Source organism: Peromyscus maniculatus, chromosome 12 (genome assembly GCF_049852395.1).
Source record: "Peromyscus maniculatus bairdii isolate BWxNUB_F1_BW_parent chromosome 12, HU_Pman_BW_mat_3.1, whole genome shotgun sequence".
Taxonomy (NCBI): domain Eukaryota; kingdom Metazoa; phylum Chordata; class Mammalia; order Rodentia; family Cricetidae; genus Peromyscus; species Peromyscus maniculatus.
This window is the reverse complement of record NC_134863.1, coordinates 83766454-83786130: the sequence shown is the minus strand read 5'-3', so window position 1 is coordinate 83786130 and position 19677 is coordinate 83766454. Positions and strand designations below refer to the sequence as shown.

Sequence of the window (19677 nt, the reverse complement as noted above, 5' to 3'; positions counted from 1 at the left end):
ACAGAATTTGTTTTACTTAGGTCTGTGTGGGCCATAGACCTTCACATATAAGAAAGTCACAGGGGTTGTTGGAATGAATGACCAAAGACGGAATGTAACTCAGTTGGTAGAGGCTTGCCCAGCATGCAGAGGCCCTGGGTTCCATTCCCCACACCGGCACATAAACAGAGTGTGGTTGCTCACACCTGAAATCTAGCCCCTGGGAGGTGCAGGCGGGAGAATCAGAACTTCAGAGTCATCCTTGGCTACATAGAGAATTTGAGGACAGCCTGGGCTACATGAAGCCCAGTTTCAAAACCAATCAGTCAGCAGGCCAGCAGGGAAAGGGAAAGCAGTTCCTAGCGTCACTTTCACCGCGGGGCAGATGTCCTTGTTTGCCTGAAGGAGGACCCAGGAGTTGTGTTAGTTGTTCCTGAACAAGAACCCGAAAGTCAGGCCAGGGCTGGAGCACAGGCCAGCTCAGAGGAAGCCACTGCCACTGAGAGATCCTGGGCCAAGCCATGCGAGGTGATGGGGCTTGATCTCACTGCCGTGGCCGTAAGGGGAGCACAGGGGGGAGGAGGGTGAGCACAGGGGGAGGAGGGTGAGCACAGGGGGAGGAGGGTGGGCACAGGGGGAGGAGGGTGAGCACAGGGGGAGGAGGGTGAGCACAGGGGGAGGAGGGTGAGCACAGGGGGAGGAGGGTGAGCACAGGGGGAGGAGGGTGAGCACAGGAGCACAGGGGGAGGAGGGTGAGCACAGGAGCACAGGGGGAGGAGGGTGAGCACAGGGGGAGGAGGGTGGGCACAGGAGCACAGGGGGAGGAGGGTGAGCACAGGGGGAGGAGGGTGAGCACAGGGGGAGGAGGGTGGGCACAGGAGCACAGGGGGAGGAGGGTGAGCACAGGGGGGAGGAGGGTGGGCACAGGGGGAGGAGGGTGAGCACAGGAGCACAGGGGGAGGAGGGTGAGCACAGGGGGAGGAGGGTGAGCACAGGGGGAGGAGGGTGAGCACAGGGGGAGGAGGGTGAGCACAGGGGGAGGAGGGTGAGCACAGGGGGAGGAGGGTGAGCACAGGGGGAGGAGGGTGAGCATGGGGAGGAGGGTGAGCACAGGGGGAGGAGGGTGGGCACAGGGGGAGGAGGGTGGGCACAGGGGGAGGAGGGTGGGCACAGGGGGAGGAGGGTGAGCACAGGGGGAGGAGGGTGAGCACAGGGGGAGGAGGGTGAGCACAGGGGGAGGAGGGTGAGCACAGGAGCACAGGGGGAGGAGGGTGAGCACAGGGGGAGGAGGGTGAGCACAGGGGGAGGAGGGTGAGCACAGGGGGAGGAGGGTGAGCACAGGGGGAGGAGGGTGAGCACAGGGGGAGGAGGGTGAGCACAGGAGCACAGGGGGAGGAGGGTGAGCACAGGGGGAGGAGGGTGAGCACAGGGGCACAGGGGGAGGAGGGTGAGCACAGGAGCACAGGGGGAGGAGGGTGAGCACAAGAGGAGAGAGAGCAATCCTTGGGAGAATCGCAAAGACCGAAGATCCACCTTGCAGGTTTTGGGGACCGGTCTGTCAGCCTTAGTGACGGTGCCATCTTGGTCACTGGGGCTGTCCTGAGCGTGAGAAGATGGGGGGCAGCACCCCAGCCTCACCGTCTGAACACCAGCAGTGCTCCGCCCGGCTGCCCCTGGTCTCCTGTGGTTGCCAGATGCTCAACACTGAGGGTCCGGCTCTAGACGGGAGAGAGTGAAGGTCCTTGTGAGCAGGGGCCCGGCCCCAAGCAGCGCTCCGGCCCTTTCTGTGGCTGCTCTTTCGTCTCAGCGCTTGTGTTGGGGCTTCTAGCAGTGGCCGTGAGGGTCTGGAAGGAGAGGAGGGGATTTGGTGGCAGCACTAAGCACCTAGGCTGGGTGTTGGAAAGCCCTGGGCTTGAGTCCCCAGCTGCTGCTGCCAAGAGGGGTCAGCTCGGGAGCCCTGGAAATCTAAAGAGGAGACAGACGCAGACCAGCACAGCGCACAGACCGGGGCTAGGAGAGGCTCGGCGCTGTGCCTCAGCCACAAAGTGGGTGAATGGCGTCAGCCCCACAGACTTGGAGACCAGTCTCCGTTCCCGGCTTTAGTTAGCTGTGTCTCCTTCCAGCTGCACAGCTCCATATGAATTTCCTTTGCCCATGCGTGACCCAGCGCGGCTGCCAGACAAGATCCAGGGGTCCCAATCCAGGCCTCTTGCTCTAGTCCAGTCTGTGTTTCCGGGGGTAAAGTCTGGGAGGCCTCGGCCCAGGAGGTGCTCTCCCTTGTCCACTCTGCACTGAGCGGGGCGCAGGCCGATCCCGGCATGCCACACCCTTCTTAATGGAGTCTGTGGCCATAGGGAAGATCCACAGCTGTACCCCAGTCCCCTGTTGACAAGGCACTCGCTAAGGCAGTGGTTCTCAGTCTTCTAATGCTGTGACCCTTTAATACAGTTCCTCCTCTTATGGTGACCTCCCATCATAAATTGTTTTCATTGCTACCTATCACTGTAATTTTGCTACTGTTATGCATCACAATGTAAATATCTGATATGCAAGATAGTCCTAAGTGACCCCTGTGAAAGGGTCATTCGACTACAAAGGGGTCACGACCCACGGGTTGAGAACCCCCGCTCTAAGGGCTTGGTGAGCTGGACATTCTGCTGCTTCAGAGCAGTCTGCTCCACACCTCACACCCGTCAGCTCAAAGCCATCTTCGTCTGTCACGGCTTCTACAGGGACATTGTTCTCTCCCTCCCCCACACCTGCCTCCTGATGACCGTTGTGGTGCTGAGATATTAATGAACTAAATTTATAAGACCTCTCTCCTCTTTTGGCTGTTCTGTTTGGGGAGTTTTTGTTTGTTTAGAGTACTGGAGACTGAGCCCAGGCATCCTTACCAGGCCACTGCGCTACACTGAGCCGATACCACCAGCTCACCTTTTCGAGTTTTATTTTGAAAAAGAGTCTCACTAAGTTGCCCAGGCCGGCCTTGAACTCGTTATGTTTTCCAGACAGGCCTCGAATGTGCAGTCCTCCTCCCTGAGCCTCAGGGGCAGTTGTGCAGAGATGTTTTGATAGTGAGGGACGGTGATGGGAAGAGGTGAGGGTGCTGAGTGGATGGAGTGTGCTCTGTCAGTGTTTTACGTTCTGGCTCCAGCAGGGGCTTGAATACTGGGTTCCCTGGGACTGGAGAGATGGCTCAGTGATTAAGAGCAATGGCTGCTCTTCCAGGGGACCTGGGTTTGATTCCCAGCACCCACATAGCAGCTCATAACTATGTGTAACCCCAGTCTTGGGGGGCTCTGGCACCTTCTTCTGGCCTTCATGGCACAAGGCCTGCACATAGGGCACAGACACACATAAAACAGCCATGCACACAAAGCACGTTTGGAAAGTACTGTATTGTGCCCCACAAGGGGGTCAACTGCCTAAGGCAAGAGAAAGGACTGGGTCCCTGTCCCTTAGTTTCGTGAGTATTCTGTTCCTCTTTCATCCCATTGCTTGCTACCCTGTGGTTTATTGCTTAATTAACATGCAGATTTCTGTATACAAAACCATCTTATTGAAAAAGAAACACAGAACCAAATACAGAGTTAAAAGCCAAGAGGTCAGAGCAGTAGCTAAGAGCTGAGACTGAAAACCTCCCTACCCTTCCTGCTGCTGCTGTCCTTCCCTCAGCCAGAGCGCTGCTTCCTGTGTGTCTGTCTTTTTATAGACTTTCTGTTCTGCCTTCTCATTGGTTGTAAACCCAACCACATGACCTCCTTGTCACTGCCCATCTCTACAGACCTCCAGGTCTTCTATGGTTGGTATTGAGATTAAAGGCGTGTGTCTCCATGCTGGCTGTATCCTTGAACACACAGAGATCTGCCTGTCATATGATCGGGATTAAGGGCATGTGCTACCACTGCCAGACTTCTGCTATGGCTTGCTATTAGCTCTGACCCCCAGGCAACTTTATTTATTAACATACAAATAAAATGATATTTCAGTACAAATAAAATATCACCATATTTGATCTCTTCTAGGAGATCAACTTGCGAGTGAAGTGGCCCAATGATATTTATTACAGTGACCTCATGAAGATTGGTGGAGTTCTGGTTAATTCAACGCTCATGGGAGAAACATTTTATATCCTTATCGGTGAGCTCTTAAATCCCTGCCTCCAGCATTTTTTATATTAACAAAACAACAAAAATTAAAATGTCTTATGCATGCCTGTACCCAAGACAGCAGATGTCATTGTGAGACAGTGTTTTCAGTCTTAGGTTATAGAGTGTGTAACGTGGATGCAGAGAGGACCAGACGAGTTGAGAACACTTCCAGGGCTTAGCAGGTCCCGTCTGGGGCCGTGGAAACTGCCAAATTGGTATCACACCTCACAGATGTCTTTCCACGGGTCTGCTTCTCACGGAACTTGACATGCTGGGGACAAATATTTTACAATAATGACATTTTATAATAAGCAGTGATTGATGTCTGTGGCAGTTAGCTTAATTGTCAACCTGATGCAGTGTAGAACCGGCTGGAGAGAGTCTGGATGAGGGACTGTCCGTATCAGGTTGGTGGGGAATAGTCTTGACGATGTTCATCGATGCAGGAAACCCCAGCCCAGTATGGGCAGCCCTAGTCTCTGCTTTCTGTTGGGGTATTTATTACAGTAACAGAAGTGAGGCTAAGACATGTTGCTTCTTAGCCATGAAGAGAAATTGCCTTTTAACCTTAACAAAAAACAAAAACAAACAAACAAACAAAAACCTCAAGCGAGTCACAGTAGGACAGAGTCCCTGCCCGCTTCACCTCGGCGCATCCGAGGAGGTGGTTCCACAGCAGTTTCAGGAGGTCTGAGGACCCCGATCATCCCACCACCCACCCTCCTAATTCCCAGTAGTGCTCACTTGCCACTCGAAAATCAGCAACAGACAGAAACACGTGATCGTGTCCAGGGTGCCAAAGAACACAGGCTCGCGTTTCCAGTTCTGCTACCAACTGGCAGTGTTTTTCTAGGCAAGCTACTTCATACTTCTAAAGCTCCACACCCCATATTTAAATGAGTCATTGTCCTATATGCAGATTCCAAACAGCATCCACTGGTACTGGGGCCAGAGGACTGCTTCAGGAGCTGAGGGATGATGTCAGGGGGAAGTTGAGGCAGGATGTGTAGCTTAGTTACATTCTTACAGCTTTTGGAGGCTGGAGAGTCAAGAGGGGCAAGTTTCAGGGTGAACAACAGAATCGTCTGTCTTCTAGACAGACAAATCCAAGTTGGTAGTAATTGAGATCTTTATTCTCCCTCAGACTTTTTGTTTTGTTTTGTTTTGTTTTTTTGAGACAGGGTTTCTCTGTGTAGCCTTGCGCCTTTCCTGGATCTCGCTCTGTAGACCAGGCTGGCCTCAAACTCACAAAGATCCGCCTGCAGGCATGCGCCACCACCGCCTGGCTCTCCCTCAGACTTTTAACCGTGTGAATGCTGGGAGAATTTGCACCATCATCTAGAGCAGCAGTTCTCAATTTGTGGGTCATGACCTTTTCGAGGTCGCATATCAGACATCCTGCATATCAGATATTTACATTACGATTCCTAACTGTAGCAAAATTACAGTTATGAAGTAGCAACAGAATATTGTTATGGTTGGGGGTCACCACACCATGAGGAGCTGTATTAAAAGGTCGCAGCGTCAGGAAGGGTGAGGACCACTAATAATGTCAAGCTGCTTGTGTTTGTTTGTTTGTTTCTGCCCAGGCTGTGGATTTAACGTAACTAACAGTAACCCTACCATATGCATCAACGACCTCATCGAAGAGCACAATAAGGAGCACGAGACAGGCCTGAAGCCCTTACGAGCCGATTTTCTCATAGCCAAGGCGGTGACTGTGCTGGAGAAACTGATTGACAGGTTTCAGGACCAAGGGCCGGATGGCGTCCTTCCTCTCTATTATAAATACTGGCTGCACAGGTCAGTCCCCGTTGTCCTCTCTCGTTTAAATTCCCTGAAGTTAGTGCTTCAGTTTCCCAGCGTGAAGGGCTGAGCATCGGCCTGGATGGTTACTTTTTAACTCTGGTGGAAAAGCCCCGTGACTCAGCCTAGTCAGGAGTGAGAGGAACTGGCATCCTGGAGGAGGCACTGGGAAGGACCCAGCAGTGAGAACATCTAGAAGCAGTTTGGTGTGGACTGTGAGGAGTGGTCAGACACATCTAAGTGGTAGAACCTTCTAGATCTTGAAATGAGATTCCCCATGCACCCATGGCAGCTTTACCTGCACCTAGGATCTTCTGAATCTATGCTCTGGGGCTGAGGCCAGCCCCCCCCATGCTAACAAATGCTCCTGGGGTCCTCCTGCAGCTCAGGTGTGGGGGCCTCTACCCTGCCATAGCGTCAGTGTCCTCAGACTTAAGAGAATCTGGTGGACAGCATCGTGGAGCATTTGTCCCCTCCCACCTCTACCTGGGTCCCAGGGATTGAATCCACGTCACCAGGCCTGTACTTTGCAAGTCCCTCACCTGCTCAGCCCATCTTGCCTGTCCCTATATGCTGCTTTTCTCTTCTTTTCCTTCCTTTATTTTAATTAGCATATATTGATTTGAAAAAATAGTGGGTTTTTGCTATGACATTTCATACATGTTTACAATATAATTCGGTCATATTCGCTGGTCCCCATTGCCCTCTCTTGTCTCTCCTTCCCCCTCATTTTCCCACATCATCAGCAATAGGATCAGAATTAATTAGTGTGATGTGGTACGCAGAAGTCCCAGCCCCCCACTGCGGCTGCTTGAGTAGGTAGTAAGATGTTCCACAGGGACAGAGCACGTCAGAGCTTGCTATCATAAGCCACAGCCTGTCCTCGAGACCCTCGTCCCCTGTTGCCTCCTGTGACGCGGTGTTGGTGTGCTCCATTTTCAGTGGTCAGCGAGTCCGCCTGGGCAGCGCCGAGGGGCCGCAGGTGTCCATCGTGGGCCTGGATGATTCTGGGTTCCTGCAGGTCCATCGGAAGGGTGGTGAGGCTGTGACCACCGTGCATCCAGATGGCAACTCCTTTGACATGCTGAGAAACCTCATCCTGCCCAAGCAACAGTAGCCCACGTCCCCAGACAGCTCGGATCCGCCCTGCCGCAGCAGCACGCCACAACGGGGGAGCTCCTGGGCTGCTCCTGGGAGCTCCGAGCAAGCACTGGCTGTCGCCTTTGCCTGCCTAGGGCCCCAGAAAGGAATGTAGAGCTGTAGGCCAGTGTCTTCTCCGAGTCATTTGTTAGCTCTTCAGGTTATTGGTTCCCTGTCTCCGCCCCCTACCCCACCCCACCCCACCCCACCCCCCGGGTTTGGGTTTTTACTTTGTCTTTTTATATCTGTGGTTGTATTTGGTGTTTGAAGATGCATCTGGTGAGGATGGACAGGCGAAGACTCAATTTAGCTTAGGAGTTCGGTTTGCCAAACTCCTAAGTCAAAGTGCTCTTTCCCACATGGGCTTGGACTTACGTTTACTAGGAGAAAATGAGGGGCAGGGAGTTGGAAATAGCAATGAGGTAGTGCAAATATTTCCTAGGTAGTGAAGGCTGTTCCAACAACGAACGCGCTGAGCTCAGGTGAATGCTGAGTTAGCGGTCCGCCATGACTGCTTGTGATCCTCCAGGGGATTCTCCCAGAACACACGGTGCTGCTTAGGCATTGGGCTGCTCTTTGATTTGGTTCTGGGGTTGTTGTTGTTATTTTTCTTAATCAAGGTGGGCTACCTGAAGAGTGGCTGCAGTGACCCCCACGTGGCTGTGATGGCCTCGGGGAGGAAGTAAGTTTCTCACTTTGCTCTTATGCAAAGAGCACTCCTTCCCAGGGTCAGATGGGTCAAGTTTTAGGCTTTTAAGCCAAGATGGCACCTTCTTTGGAGGCTGATGCTAAGCCCAGGTTGGAGATAAAGGCTCACTGTTCTGCCCACGTGAGGGACGATGCTTGGAACTTTTAAGCCAGTCGTCGGCTCTGTTAGAATGTGGAGCGTTCCCACAGGGCTGTCCTCATGCGGGATGGCGGGCGTGGCACTGTATTACAAGTCGAGATTTTCTGCCCCCTATTTCATTTTATTGTCATGAGAGAAAGAGATATTGACTCTAAAGTTTGGAGGAGTGTGCGTGTGCGTGCATGTGCGTGCGTGCGTGCGTGCGTGTGTGTGTGTGTGTGTGTGTGTGTGTGTGTGTGTGTGTGCCTGAGCACTCACATATGACTTTAAAAGAGATGTTCAAACTCCGACGTGTCCATGGAAGAACAAAGGAAAGGAAGCCTTTCTAGGTTTGTTTCCAGATGTACGTGCGCTTCCCATGTACCTCCCGTCTCTGTGGAGTTTGTGAACTGTACCCATTACCACCCAGCCTTAGAGAACCAATTCCTGTCTGCTCTCCCGCTTCCTGCCCATCGGACTGCAGTTAGTGGAAGGAAGCTGTAGCTAGAGTTTTCCTGCTTTGCCCACAGTCAGGACAAATCTCTGTCACCCGCCAGTCCCACAGCCGCTCAGACCCAACCAAGTAAACACAGAGACTTATATTGCTTACAAACTGTATGGCCGTGGCAGGCTTCTTGCTAACTGTTCTTTTATCTTAAATTAACCATTTCCATAAATCTATACCTTGCCACGTGGCTGGTGGCTTACCGGCGTCTTCACATGCTGCTGGTCATGGTGGCGGCTGCAGTGTCTCTCTGCCTCAGCCTTCCACTTCCCAGAATTCTCCTCTCTCCTTGTCTCACCTACTTCCTGCCTGGCCACTGGCCAACCAGTGTTTTATTTATTGACCAATCAGAGCAATTTGACATACAGACCATCCCACAGCAGGAAGCAGCGGAGGGAAAGCTTTGAACAAGATCCCCTCATCGCAAACGAGCACCATCTTTATCCAGGTCTTACGTAGTCAGGCCAAACTCCAGAAACCCGAGGTTTTCAGTATAAAAACCCATCCACCTTCAACCTAGCACCGACAACCCCACTTGAAGCAAGAAATAACATAGTAAATTCCACCAACCTGACCTATGTTTGAAGGCATGTAAATTTAAAAGAACTTTAGAAAGTAACTTTTTTTTTTTTTGCAAATAAGACTTCAACTAAAAATTTTCTCAAAAAGATTGTGTGTGTGTGTGTGTGTGTGTGTGTGTGTAATTTTAGTTGAGGTCTTTTTTTTTTTTTAATTCATGTGAGTTTAAATAAAACTCTACACCACCCCGAAATTACAAAATGACCGACCCTTGAGAGGGCGTCTGTAAAATGTCATCGAGAACGAAGATCTCCAGGCTGATGTTGCAAGCTTCGTTTCTCAGACTTTGTAATATAAGTCCCGCTGTCTCCCAGGACAGCCGTCATTGCATTTTAAATTTCTTTGGGGGATTATTTAATGAAAAACATGCTGTTTTGTTTTAAACCGAAAGCCTATTCTGGGTAGTTCTACTTTGGGAAAAAATGTTATCATTTAATTTCCTTTCTGTAAGTTAAAACTAATGAAGTGTGGTCATGGCAGAGCAGACAGAGATGTTCTGGCCCTGGCAGCCGGCCTCTGAGTAGTTACACTGTTTCGGGGTATTCTCGATTATGCAACCATGACACCCACTTGTCCTGAGAGAGAGAAAGAAGCCTTGAAGCAGATGCTTCCCATTAACCTGGTGTTGCCTCACGTGAACCAAAGACGTCAAAGTCCCCATGGTAGAGAGCATTCTGCTGATGGGGGTGGGGAGGCTGCCACACTGTACCTGCTCCATGCAAGGGTATCTGCTACTCAGCAGCCCCAGATCTCCGGGAACCTTACAAAGTCTTAAGGGAATCTTTGCTGTCTCCTCACCTTGAGATGTGGCCACCTAACTCAGAATCTGCATATGCTGTAGAGCAGGTTACTCCTGATGTCAAGCTGCTTACATATCCCCCACCCCACCCCCCAGGCCCGTGTCGGAAGGCACACACAGCAGAAACTGGGTTTCATATGACCCAGCTAGAGCAGTGAGGGAGCCCTGGCAGGGAGGGCTGGGAGATGTGTGTCCTGTGGATCTCACTGTGCACGATGACATGACCCAATGTGAATGTCCTGTCTGCAGCATGGTCAGATACACACCCAGTGAGGGACCACAGACTCTGGGGGTTCCCCTATACCTTGCACACTGTGTGGTAGTCCCCTGGCCTACCTCACAGGGCGCTTCCAGAATGCAAGAGGGGCATCTTAGGAGCTTTGCTTTCCCGACTGCCAGAAATGGGACATCCTCATTCCTGGTTCATCACTATGCATCTTTGAAATAAACAAAAATGTAAACCTTTGCTATTTTTTATTTTTTAGCTTTTCAAAGAATCATCTCTGAAAAGAATTACTGTAAACCAATGCCTATAAAGCAAGTCTACCAAAATAAACTTTTAAGATTTTTCAATATGATTCAGGCTCATTCTTTTTTTTTACCTCCAGTGTCATTATTAAAAACAGTCAGTAGCTTTTGGTTATACTATTTTCATTTAATATTTAAGCATGATCCTGTGTAAGAGTTCAGGAACCTGATGCTTTGTGAGTTTTTGTGTATTTTTGGCAGGAAGGAAATCTTACTAGCCAAAAGAAGAACAGCTCAGAAAGGTCCAAAGAACAAACAAATCTTTCCAATGAGAGGGAGATTTCAAGTTACCACTCCCCAACTGTTCTTTTAGGATTTTTCTTTTGTGAAAACTGCTCAACTTTCATTAAAGATATTTTTGTCCTGAGATAGTTAACATCATACGTCATGCCTAAGTTTGGGATCAGCGTGAATCATGTGCTATAGATAACCCACAGGCTGCCAGTCTCCAAAATTTCAAGCTAAAAATGTTCTTTTGATCCCACTTTATCTGTAGTTCTAATAGATTAACACGTGGGTAGATTTTATATATGTAAACTGTTAGAAAGCCCCCCCCCCCACACACACACACATGCACCTTTCCGGTGGGAGGGAGGAGGGCCTGTCCTGCTGGACTTCTGACAGGATGAAGGGGTGGGGTGGGGAAACAGGCCCTTCCACCCCTTCGTGTTTCTGCAGAGGTATGAATGGAATGGCTTTCTAGAAAGGGGCTTCTGAGAACATAAAGGAATTCCTTTCCCTGGGAGGCCCTGTGCAGAGTCCAAGGCTTGAATTGGGTTTAGGCCTCAAATCCATTTGATCTGGCATTTTTGTCAATATGGTACATCTTAGGCAGGCCCACTATGGGTTTCTTTTCTTCTCTCTCTCTCTCTCTCTCTCTTTCTTTCTTTCTTTCTCTCTCTCCTTTCTTTCTTTCTTTTTTCTTTCTTTCTTTCTTTCTTTCTTTCTTTCTTTCTTTCTTTCTTTCTTTCTTTCTCTCTCTCTCTCTCTCTCTCTCTCTCTCTCTCTCTCTCTCTCTCTCTCTCTTTCGTGAAAGAGTGGTATCATTATTAAAATTCTTCTTCGGTCAGAACTTCAAAGTTGAGAAATGATATCAGGGCTGCTTCCGTGGGCAGAATCTTGAGGATGAGGGTAACGGTATTGGGTTGCCATGGTAACTGCTTGTCAACTTTGCCAGAGTCCATAACCTCTGTGAGCCAGTGTGGCTTTCTGGGGAATCTTCCTTCCTGTTTTAGATCATGAAAACGTGATGTCTGTTCAAATAAGGAGATTTTTTACTGATATGCATTTTAATTTTTAGGAACACATAAACTCCCTTATGTTTATCATTTGTAAATCTATAACAGCTTCATTTTTTCCCCCTTCAGTTAACCTGTTAACCTGCTCCAGAATCCTTCTGTCCAGTGGACACAGCTCTCAGAGGTAATAACCAAAAGCACTTAAGTGGTACTTTATTGAAAAATGTTGGTGCCAATGCCCACGAATCAAACATAGACCTTCTGAGAACCATGGCTTAAGTATGCGACTCGTGAACATAAAAGATAACGCCATCAGCTTATTACCATGTGCAGACACCGACAGCATCCCCTGAGGCATAGCTGGGTAGGCAGTTGACACAGAGTCTACGGGGTTTGTATGTTGAGGGCTCTCGATGCCACTGATTGCAGAAGGATTGGTTAAAAAAAATCGACACCTTTGGATACCCGTGGGAGGAGTTTCCTGAAGTGAAGTAAACTTCCTTAAAAGTAAATGAAGTATTTCCTGTGTAGAGAAACTGAAAGGCAGTAAAGCAGATGTTGGACAAGACAGATGTTCAGGTTAGAACCGAGACAGAATTTTTGAATAGTGATTTTCTTATTTTTCTTTCCATACCGGGGTTTAAACCCAGCATCTTCCTGTCACCCAAGCCCTGGGCTACTGAGCCACACCCGTAAAGGAAAATGCACCCATAAATACATAAACCATAAGCGTGAAACAAAAGTAATGGAAGTTTATTTTTAAACACTGCTGGTGCGTTTATAAAAAGGGTCTCCATTCACCTGTTACACATGACATGTTCGTACGAAGCTCTCGCTATGTAGAAAACGCTTAAACGTATACACCATTTTCATTATATCCCTTACGCATGTTTACCTTCCACAAGGTGCGGCCCGTTCAGGTTTCTGTATTGCACATGCAATTTAACTAGCCTTAGTAGTACCTAGTTGCAGCAAACACAAGCGTAGGACTAACAGATCTGTGAGGGCTGAAGGGACTTGGCCAGGGAATTAAGCTGTCAGGGACATTCTAAGATGCCTGGCTATATATATCTTATTTTTTTTTATTATTTTATTTTATTTTTTTTGCATTTGATGCCTACTCCATATATTTTGAAGGTGCAAATTGTGGGTGTTACCAAGAGTTCCTATGGGCTCGGGAAAGAGTGAGCTTGTTAATGTGCTTCTGAAGCACACCCATGTCCACGCACACAATAGGCTTGCACGCCGGCCTCCTTAGCCTCGGCTTGTTGGGTTTTGTATTTTTAAAAGGATTAAATTTTGAAATGAGATGCATGAGTGAGTTCAAAGACCGCAGAAACTCTTGTCTGCTCGTGGGACTTACAAGGATAACATTTTGCGCTTACTTAAGTGTCCAAAAGGACTCTGAAGGGACTTCCACCCTGACTCCACCTCTCTGGAACAGCCGACTATGGGATGGGTTTGGAGAGGGGGGTCCCTTTAAAGTGGCGTCCTTCCGCCAAGCTGAATACAATGCCTTGAATTCCCGTTGTTGGGCCTCGGCTCGATTGCCCTGGGAACTGGGTAGTTTGAGGTCACACGTTGGCATCTGGACTCTCAGCCCTCTGAAAACCGGCTGGGGGGTCCCTTCTCCTCATCCCCAACTGGGATCCCGACCCTCTCCACCGGCATCTACGGTAAAAATCTAAAATTTAGGCGGCTGCGGAGTTCTATTAAAATAGTCGTCTCTGTATAAATTAATTTATATCGTGCATATACAGTTCGCCCCTCCATCTGCTGGACCTTGGGGGAAAAAAGGAAAAAAGGAACCAGAGAAGGCCTGGCCTATGGCTTCTCCCTGTGGACCGCCCTGCGGAGCGGGACCGGCCCTAGCGGGTCACCTGCCGTTGGTGATGATGACCGAGGCACCCAGGTAGTGCGGCCGAGGCGCGCCGGGCGCAGGGGCGGCGACGGGGCCCGGGTGTCGCGGCCGCAGCTGGCCGACCGCCTCCGGGGCTCCGGGGCCGCAGGCCAGGCCGGGCGCAGCGCCCCCCAGCGGCCCGCGGCGCGCCAGCACGCGGTGGTAGTTGAGCAGCACGAAGGGCAGCTGCGCCGGCGCCTGCGGCTCGGGAGCGGGGGGCGCGCAGCACTCGGGGGGCGCTCGGGCCAGCGCCAGCCGGGCTCCGTCCCGGGACACCTGGCGCGCCGCCTTGGCGGGGCCCAGCGCCGGCTCCTCGCGGTAGTGGCCGCAGCTCGGGAAGCTTGGGGGCGCGGGGTCCTCGCCGAACCTGCGCGCGGCGGCGGCAGCGGCTGCAGCGGCTGCAGCGGCGGGCGCTGCGGGGACGGGGGTGGGGGTGGGGGGACAAGAGACAGGTTAGAGAACTGCACTCAGAGACACATCAGCCCTCTGCTCTGCCCGGAGCCACAGGCACCCTTGACCTTGCACGGAGACACATGTGCCCTCAATCACGCACAGACAGCCACGCGGCCCTCCTCGTTTACGCACGGAGTCACACGTGCCCTCAATCAATCGTGCAGAGCCACGTCGTGTTCGTCCTCCGTCACACGCGGAGCCACAGCCCCCCCTCGACCCCCTCCCGTCGCGCACAGAGTCCTCCGCCTCCGCCAGTGCCAATCAGGAGACGCCCGTTGGAAGCGTGCTGGGAGCTTTAAGAGGAGGAACAGGTGGGGTTCATTCCGAGTAATACGCTTAAAATTCAACAGAGCCAAACACGCCAGTGTGGCGTCGATATTAAAGGATGCTCCAAAGCCACACGGAGCTAGCGGACGCCTTCCTGGACAGCAGTGGAAGCTAAGCAGGGTCCTCTCCACAGTGCCCAGTCTGCTAGGCTCGCTAACTCCTCAGTGTGGGTGGGGTGGGAGGGAGGGAAGGGTGTTAACGGTCCTGTGCTGTTTAGTAGCCCCATAATTAAAAGTATTAACCATGCCCATTCAAGTAATTCCCCTGAGCTTTCCCATGGGCCTTTGTTTTCTTTTAATACCAAAGACAAGGAAGTTGGTCACAAATCGCCTCGAATTAGCCCCGTTTCCCCTTCCCCACCCCACTTCTAATCAAATGTGACAAGTAGCCGGCCTTTTTTTTTTTTTGCTTTGAAATAGTAAAATAGTAATAAAAGTCAAATTCTGTGTGTTATATCATTAGCCAAACCTCAGATACAAAGACATAATAAGTCTATCTCACATGGATGTTTACAAGGCCCTTTGCTTTTTCTTTCCTTGACTGTGGGGGACCCTCGCACTTATGAGCATTGGGGATCCAACCATCCCAAGGAGGGATCATGGCTGCTGGGCAGGCTGTGGCTAAGGCAGGGTAAGTGAGTGGCTGATGTGGTCTCTTCTAAATTGTCTGCTTCTGAAAACCATGTTCTCCTGCCTCATCTGGCCCATGATTGTCCCTGCTCAGATTTGAAATGTAGACTACTCACAACATGGAGTCATATCCTCAGAGTTTGCCCAGAGAGGAAAACCACAGAGAGTGTGGGCACAAGGAAAGCCACGGGAGAGGGAAAAGAGAGGAGGGTGAAGAGGACACACATTTCAGGGAACTACTTAATAAATGCTGATTTTTTTTTATTCCTGGGGCATACGTAGCATCTTATGTGACATTTACCCTCACTGTAGGAGTTCCTGCAGACCATATCTGCACCAGCTTGCTCAATGCTCTGAGCAGTCACCAGGTGTAGATGGAACCGGTTTATACCTTCCCACAGCTAGCCTCAGGACATACTTTCCTCCTCTGCTGGTGATGGTCTAGTGCCCAAACAGAAATCTCAGAGTGTCCCAGGTCGTGGGCTGGCTCTTCCCACTTACTTGCTAACAGAGAAAGTTAAAAGGTCAGCCTTGTCGGGCACCTGGGGTGTGCTAAGTAGCCTCACTACATAGGCTGCAATCCCATTTTACAGAGAGAAAAACAGAGGCTGGAAGAGTCCATGTTAATTGTTCTGTGTTCATGGCTTCTGCCGGTAACTCTGAGGCACAGTGAAAAGGCATCTCGTGGATGTAGCCGGCCGGGGTGTTGACAAACAGGGGAGCTGGTTTGGAAAATCATTTCTGTCTCCCCGTGGGAGCATGAATAAAGCCAGGAGTTATATGGGTGGTCTGGGCACTCTGTTTGCCTTTGCTCTTTGTACTGTCTCTGGTGTTCTCGGGACACGTGGCCTGTAACCCAGTCATTTCTCATTCCTGTGAAGCCATGATTGGCAATAGGAAGCAAGGTAATCCCTACTTAGACACAGAAAAAGCCGAAGTCTGCCCAAAGCACAGAGATTCTTTTTCCATCCACCACCCACCGCTGCTGGTGCCGGCCCCCTCCCCTTCCCCTCCTGCAAACGGGACCCACCTTCATAGTTTGGCACAGGTCCATGCCGGGCAGCATTTACAGGAGGCTCAGAAAGGTTTTTAGCTGGCGCTGGGCTGCTGGGCACTAGGGGGTTGGCGTAATGCCATTGGCATTCGCCGCTGGCTGGCAGCGTGCTCAGGAAGAAGCGTGCCACCTCACACGGGGATCCTTGGGGCTGCCCGAACTTGGCGGGCAGCGCCGGCTTCTTGCTGCTGAAGACGTGCGGGTCCAAGGGGAAGTGTCCGTAATGGTAGGAGAAGGGGAGGCTGTAGGGCGGCCCGTACAAAAGGTCGCTGCCTTCTGAATGGAGCTGCTGTTCTGGGGGAGCCGGAGCATTTGTGGGGGGACTGGCTCTCCAGTTTCCCGCCTGGCTGCACTCCAGTTTGTCCATTTGGACCGAGCTGTATTGCTGCGCAGCAAAGAAGACAGATGAGAGGCCACCGGAGAGGTCACCAGCAAGCCACCTTCCAGTCCCACAAGACCGGATCCTAGGGGGCCCTGACCCCCATGTTACTGTGAGGTCCCTGAGTGGAAAGATCCTATACTGCAAGCTGACCACACGCCAGATGCTTGTGGACGCTTGCCACATCCCAGAGCTCAGTCATGACCTTTTAAGAGGGCAAATTTTCATTTTGATATTGCCATAAGCCAAATGAGGTAGCACACACCTGTCCTGGCTTTTGAGGAATGGAACAGAGGATCACTTGAGGCAGGAGTTCAAATCTAGCCTGGTCAACATAGTGAGACCCCCACCTCCAAAACAGAATCTACAGGTTCTGTAGCCCGTATTCTCATGGATTCAGAGGGCCCATGTGCCCTCCTGAGTTAGCTGGGTTTTCTCATTCTTGACAGTTTACCTGGGGTGTTGTGTCTGAAGGTGTCAATACCATAGGGTCAAAACATCCCCCAGGGACCTTTTCTTGCTCTGCAAGGACACCTCTGAGCCTGAGATTCCTGGTTCATGCCCAGGTGTCCTGGGTCCGCAGACAGACGCTGCCATCTTACCCCATGTGTGTGTTACCTGTGGGGGGTAAGGGTTTGTTCTCAGCTTTGTCTTCATCTTCGTATTTTTGGGTTTAGCTGATTTCCTAGTTTCTTGTGAGGTAGACAAGGTAGTTCTCCAGGAGTCCTGAGGCTTAGAAGTGGACGCCTGGTCCAGAGACAGCTGAAGCTCCTTGTATTCGATATCCCTGGAAAGCAAGAGTGGGCAAGTCACGTCCAGCAGCAGCCCATGCCTCGGGGAGGAGCAGATCCCCCGAACAAGCTCATCCTCAAGTCCCAGCACATCTCTTCTCTGAGGCTGGACGTGTGTGATGAAGGACATCTCATCCTGACACAAACCACCAGCAGCTCCAGTGTGGTGGCCCAGCGAGTGCTGAACAAGGCCAGTACTGTCTGGCAAGAATGGTGGAAAGTAATACACTTTCTCTAAACCCATGCTGCTGTGGGACGTTCCGTATGCTGTGAAAATGTGTTGCTCCGATTGATTGATAAATAAAGCACTGATTGGCCAGTAGCCAGGCAGGAAGTATAGTATAGGCGGGACAAACAGAGAGGAGAATTCTGGGAAGAGGAAGGCTGAGTCAGGAGCCGCTGCCAGGCGAGGGCACCATGAGAAGCAGATGTTAAGATACCGGTAAGCCATGAGCCATGTGGCAAAGTATAGATTTATAGAAATGGGTTAATTTAAGATATAAGAACAGATAGCAAGAAGCCTGCCACGGCCATACAGTTTATAAATAATGTAAGAGTCTGTGAGATTATTTTATAAGTGGGCTGTGGGACTGCAGGGGCTTGACCGACCCAGAGAGAAACTCTCCAGCTACACCATGCAGCCCAGGTACCCTTCCCAAGGACTCTTTGACCATGGCAAGGGGTGGGCATGCTAACAAGGCTAAGCTGAAGGGCAGCAACTCCAGTGACCCCAGCAACCCCAGTGACCCCGACGGCCCTTGGTTTGTGTATCCGGGGCCTAACTGTTCTCTGTTGAGTGCCCCAGAAGCTTGGAGGGATGAACCTGCTTGGAGCCAGCTCCCAGCCTCACCCGCTGTCACACGGACTCATGTCCAGCCTGCAGAACCAACTGGCAAAGTCACACTCCCAAAGGGAGCGTCGCTGCAGAATGCTGCCATACCCAGCTAGTGAATTAAGGGGCAGAGGCATTTTCTCCCATGTGGTTTTGCCAGATCATCGTCCTAGAACACAAAGTGACCTGGTGACCGTTCTGTGAAAGAACCCAGAGTCTGAATCCTCACAGTGTTTAGGACGCCAAGGAGGACCCTTCTTTGGCATAGGCTGGGGACATAGAGAGTGAGAGACATGTGCAGGGCGCTCCAGGAAGGTTTCCCGATGACTGATAGTGGATTTATACTCATCTGCGTCATTTGGTGGCCCACATCTGTAATCCCAGTATGTGGGAGGCTGAGGGGTAGGATCATGAGGTTGAGGCTAGCCTGGACTAACGACAAGACTCTGTCTCAAAAACAGTTTTTTTTTTTTTCAATTAAACTTGGGTCTTTTGGGGACCAAATACCATCATTGGGAACAGAACATGTGGGAAGACAGACAGCTGGGAGATGGTGTCTGTTCCTGATGGCAGAAGCACAGAATTGTGTGTGCCTGACACCGGACATGAACCCTCCCTCTACACACTGTCCCCTCCTGGGCCCCGTCTTGGGCTCTGTACCAGGATCTAAACTACATCCTTAGAGGGCTCCCTCATCATCGCCACCGCTCCCTGGCACATGTTCCTGGCCGGGACCTCCCAAGCTCCCGGATTATTCCAGGAAGACGAAAAGGGGAGACAGATGGTTTCAGAGAGCGAGAGGAGCGGGAGATGGCGCTTCTGGGAGCAGCGGTGTGGCGAGGGACAGAAGAAGAGAGAGCGTTGGGGGAGAGAAACAAATGCGGCTGACTTACGTGAGGACATAATTGACACTCACGATGCAGTGAGGCCGGGAGGAGCGGCTGTTGTGGACCACGGTGGCGTAGCTCTGCACCCACACCCAGCCGCCCAGCTTGGACAGCAGCCGGTAGTATTTGGTGGTGACCTGGCCTTTCACCAGCACTGCAAATACAAGGTGACGTGAATCCGGGGGCCTCCGCAGTCCAGCCTGACCCTCCCCCCCCCCCCCATGCAGAGCCTTCTAGGGCAAAGGACCTTTGAGAACTTGATGGAGTGGGTGGACTTTCTGCACACACACCACACACACACACACACACACACACACACACACACACACACGAAGGAATGTCACCTACAACTTTGCAGACTCCCTGGAGTAGCCCCTCCCCTCTTGTTAAGAGCCCTGATTTAACAGTCCCTGTTTTCATGGGAGCAAAAAAAGCCCCCAGACATCACCAGTACCTGTAGAGTGGTAAAATCCGATTAGCTTTTTAGTACCAAAATGCCCCAATTACGTTTTAATCCCCCAAACCTTTAACCGGCAGAGGGACTACATTGTTTACACAGAACGCTAATTTCGGTGCATTCAGCCAAGTGTCAGATTGGTGCTGACGTTTGCCATCTGTTAGGACGCGTGTGTTCACTGGGAACCTGCTCCCGACTCGAGTGCCATTTATATTTTCTTCCCAATTACCCGTTTTCCTTGGGCTGTTAATTTCCTGTGCTGCTCATGTCAGAAAGCCCCCTGCTTAGTGACATGGCTCCTGAAAACTGGGCCCATGAGCCCACCTTCTGTGCATGCGTGCCAAGGCCGGGCGGCTGAGCGGTTCCCCTGCAGCCTCTGCGCGCCCATAAACTGCGACTCCCCCTTGCAGCCCTCAA

General features: G+C 51.2%; 2 protein-coding genes across 12 annotated transcripts in view; one reads left to right on the top strand and one right to left on the bottom strand.

Moving 5' to 3' along the window:
• Positions 1-10363, top strand: part of Hlcs (holocarboxylase synthetase) — a 194153-nt gene extending 183790 nt beyond the window's left edge. For all 7 annotated transcript variants that reach the window (XM_076549258.1, XM_076549257.1, XM_042259612.2 and 4 more), the window contains 3 exons: positions 4005-4119; positions 5720-5933; positions 6879-10363. In XM_076549258.1, coding sequence (XP_076405373.1) covers positions 4005-4119; positions 5720-5933; positions 6879-7053 — 504 coding nt within the window. In that variant the 3' untranslated portion in view covers positions 7054-10363. The remainder of the gene's footprint in view (positions 1-4004; positions 4120-5719; positions 5934-6878) is intronic.
• A 1550-nt stretch (positions 10364-11913) lies between these two features.
• Positions 11914-19677, bottom strand: part of Sim2 (SIM bHLH transcription factor 2) — a 47134-nt gene continuing 39370 nt past the window's right edge. For 2 of the 5 annotated variants that reach the window (XM_076549255.1, XM_076549254.1), the window contains exons 8-11: positions 18810-18957; positions 16912-17080; positions 15891-16299; positions 11916-13864 (exon numbers count right to left, since the gene is read on the bottom strand). In XM_076549255.1, coding sequence (XP_076405370.1) covers positions 13428-13864; positions 15891-16299; positions 16912-17080; positions 18810-18957 — 1163 coding nt within the window. In that variant the 3' untranslated portion in view covers positions 11916-13427. Of the gene's footprint in view, positions 13865-14573; positions 15734-15890; positions 16300-16911; positions 17081-18809; positions 18958-19677 lie in introns of those variants that run through there. The other 3 variants (XM_076549253.1, XM_076549256.1, XM_042259617.2) reach the window with 3 other exon arrangements.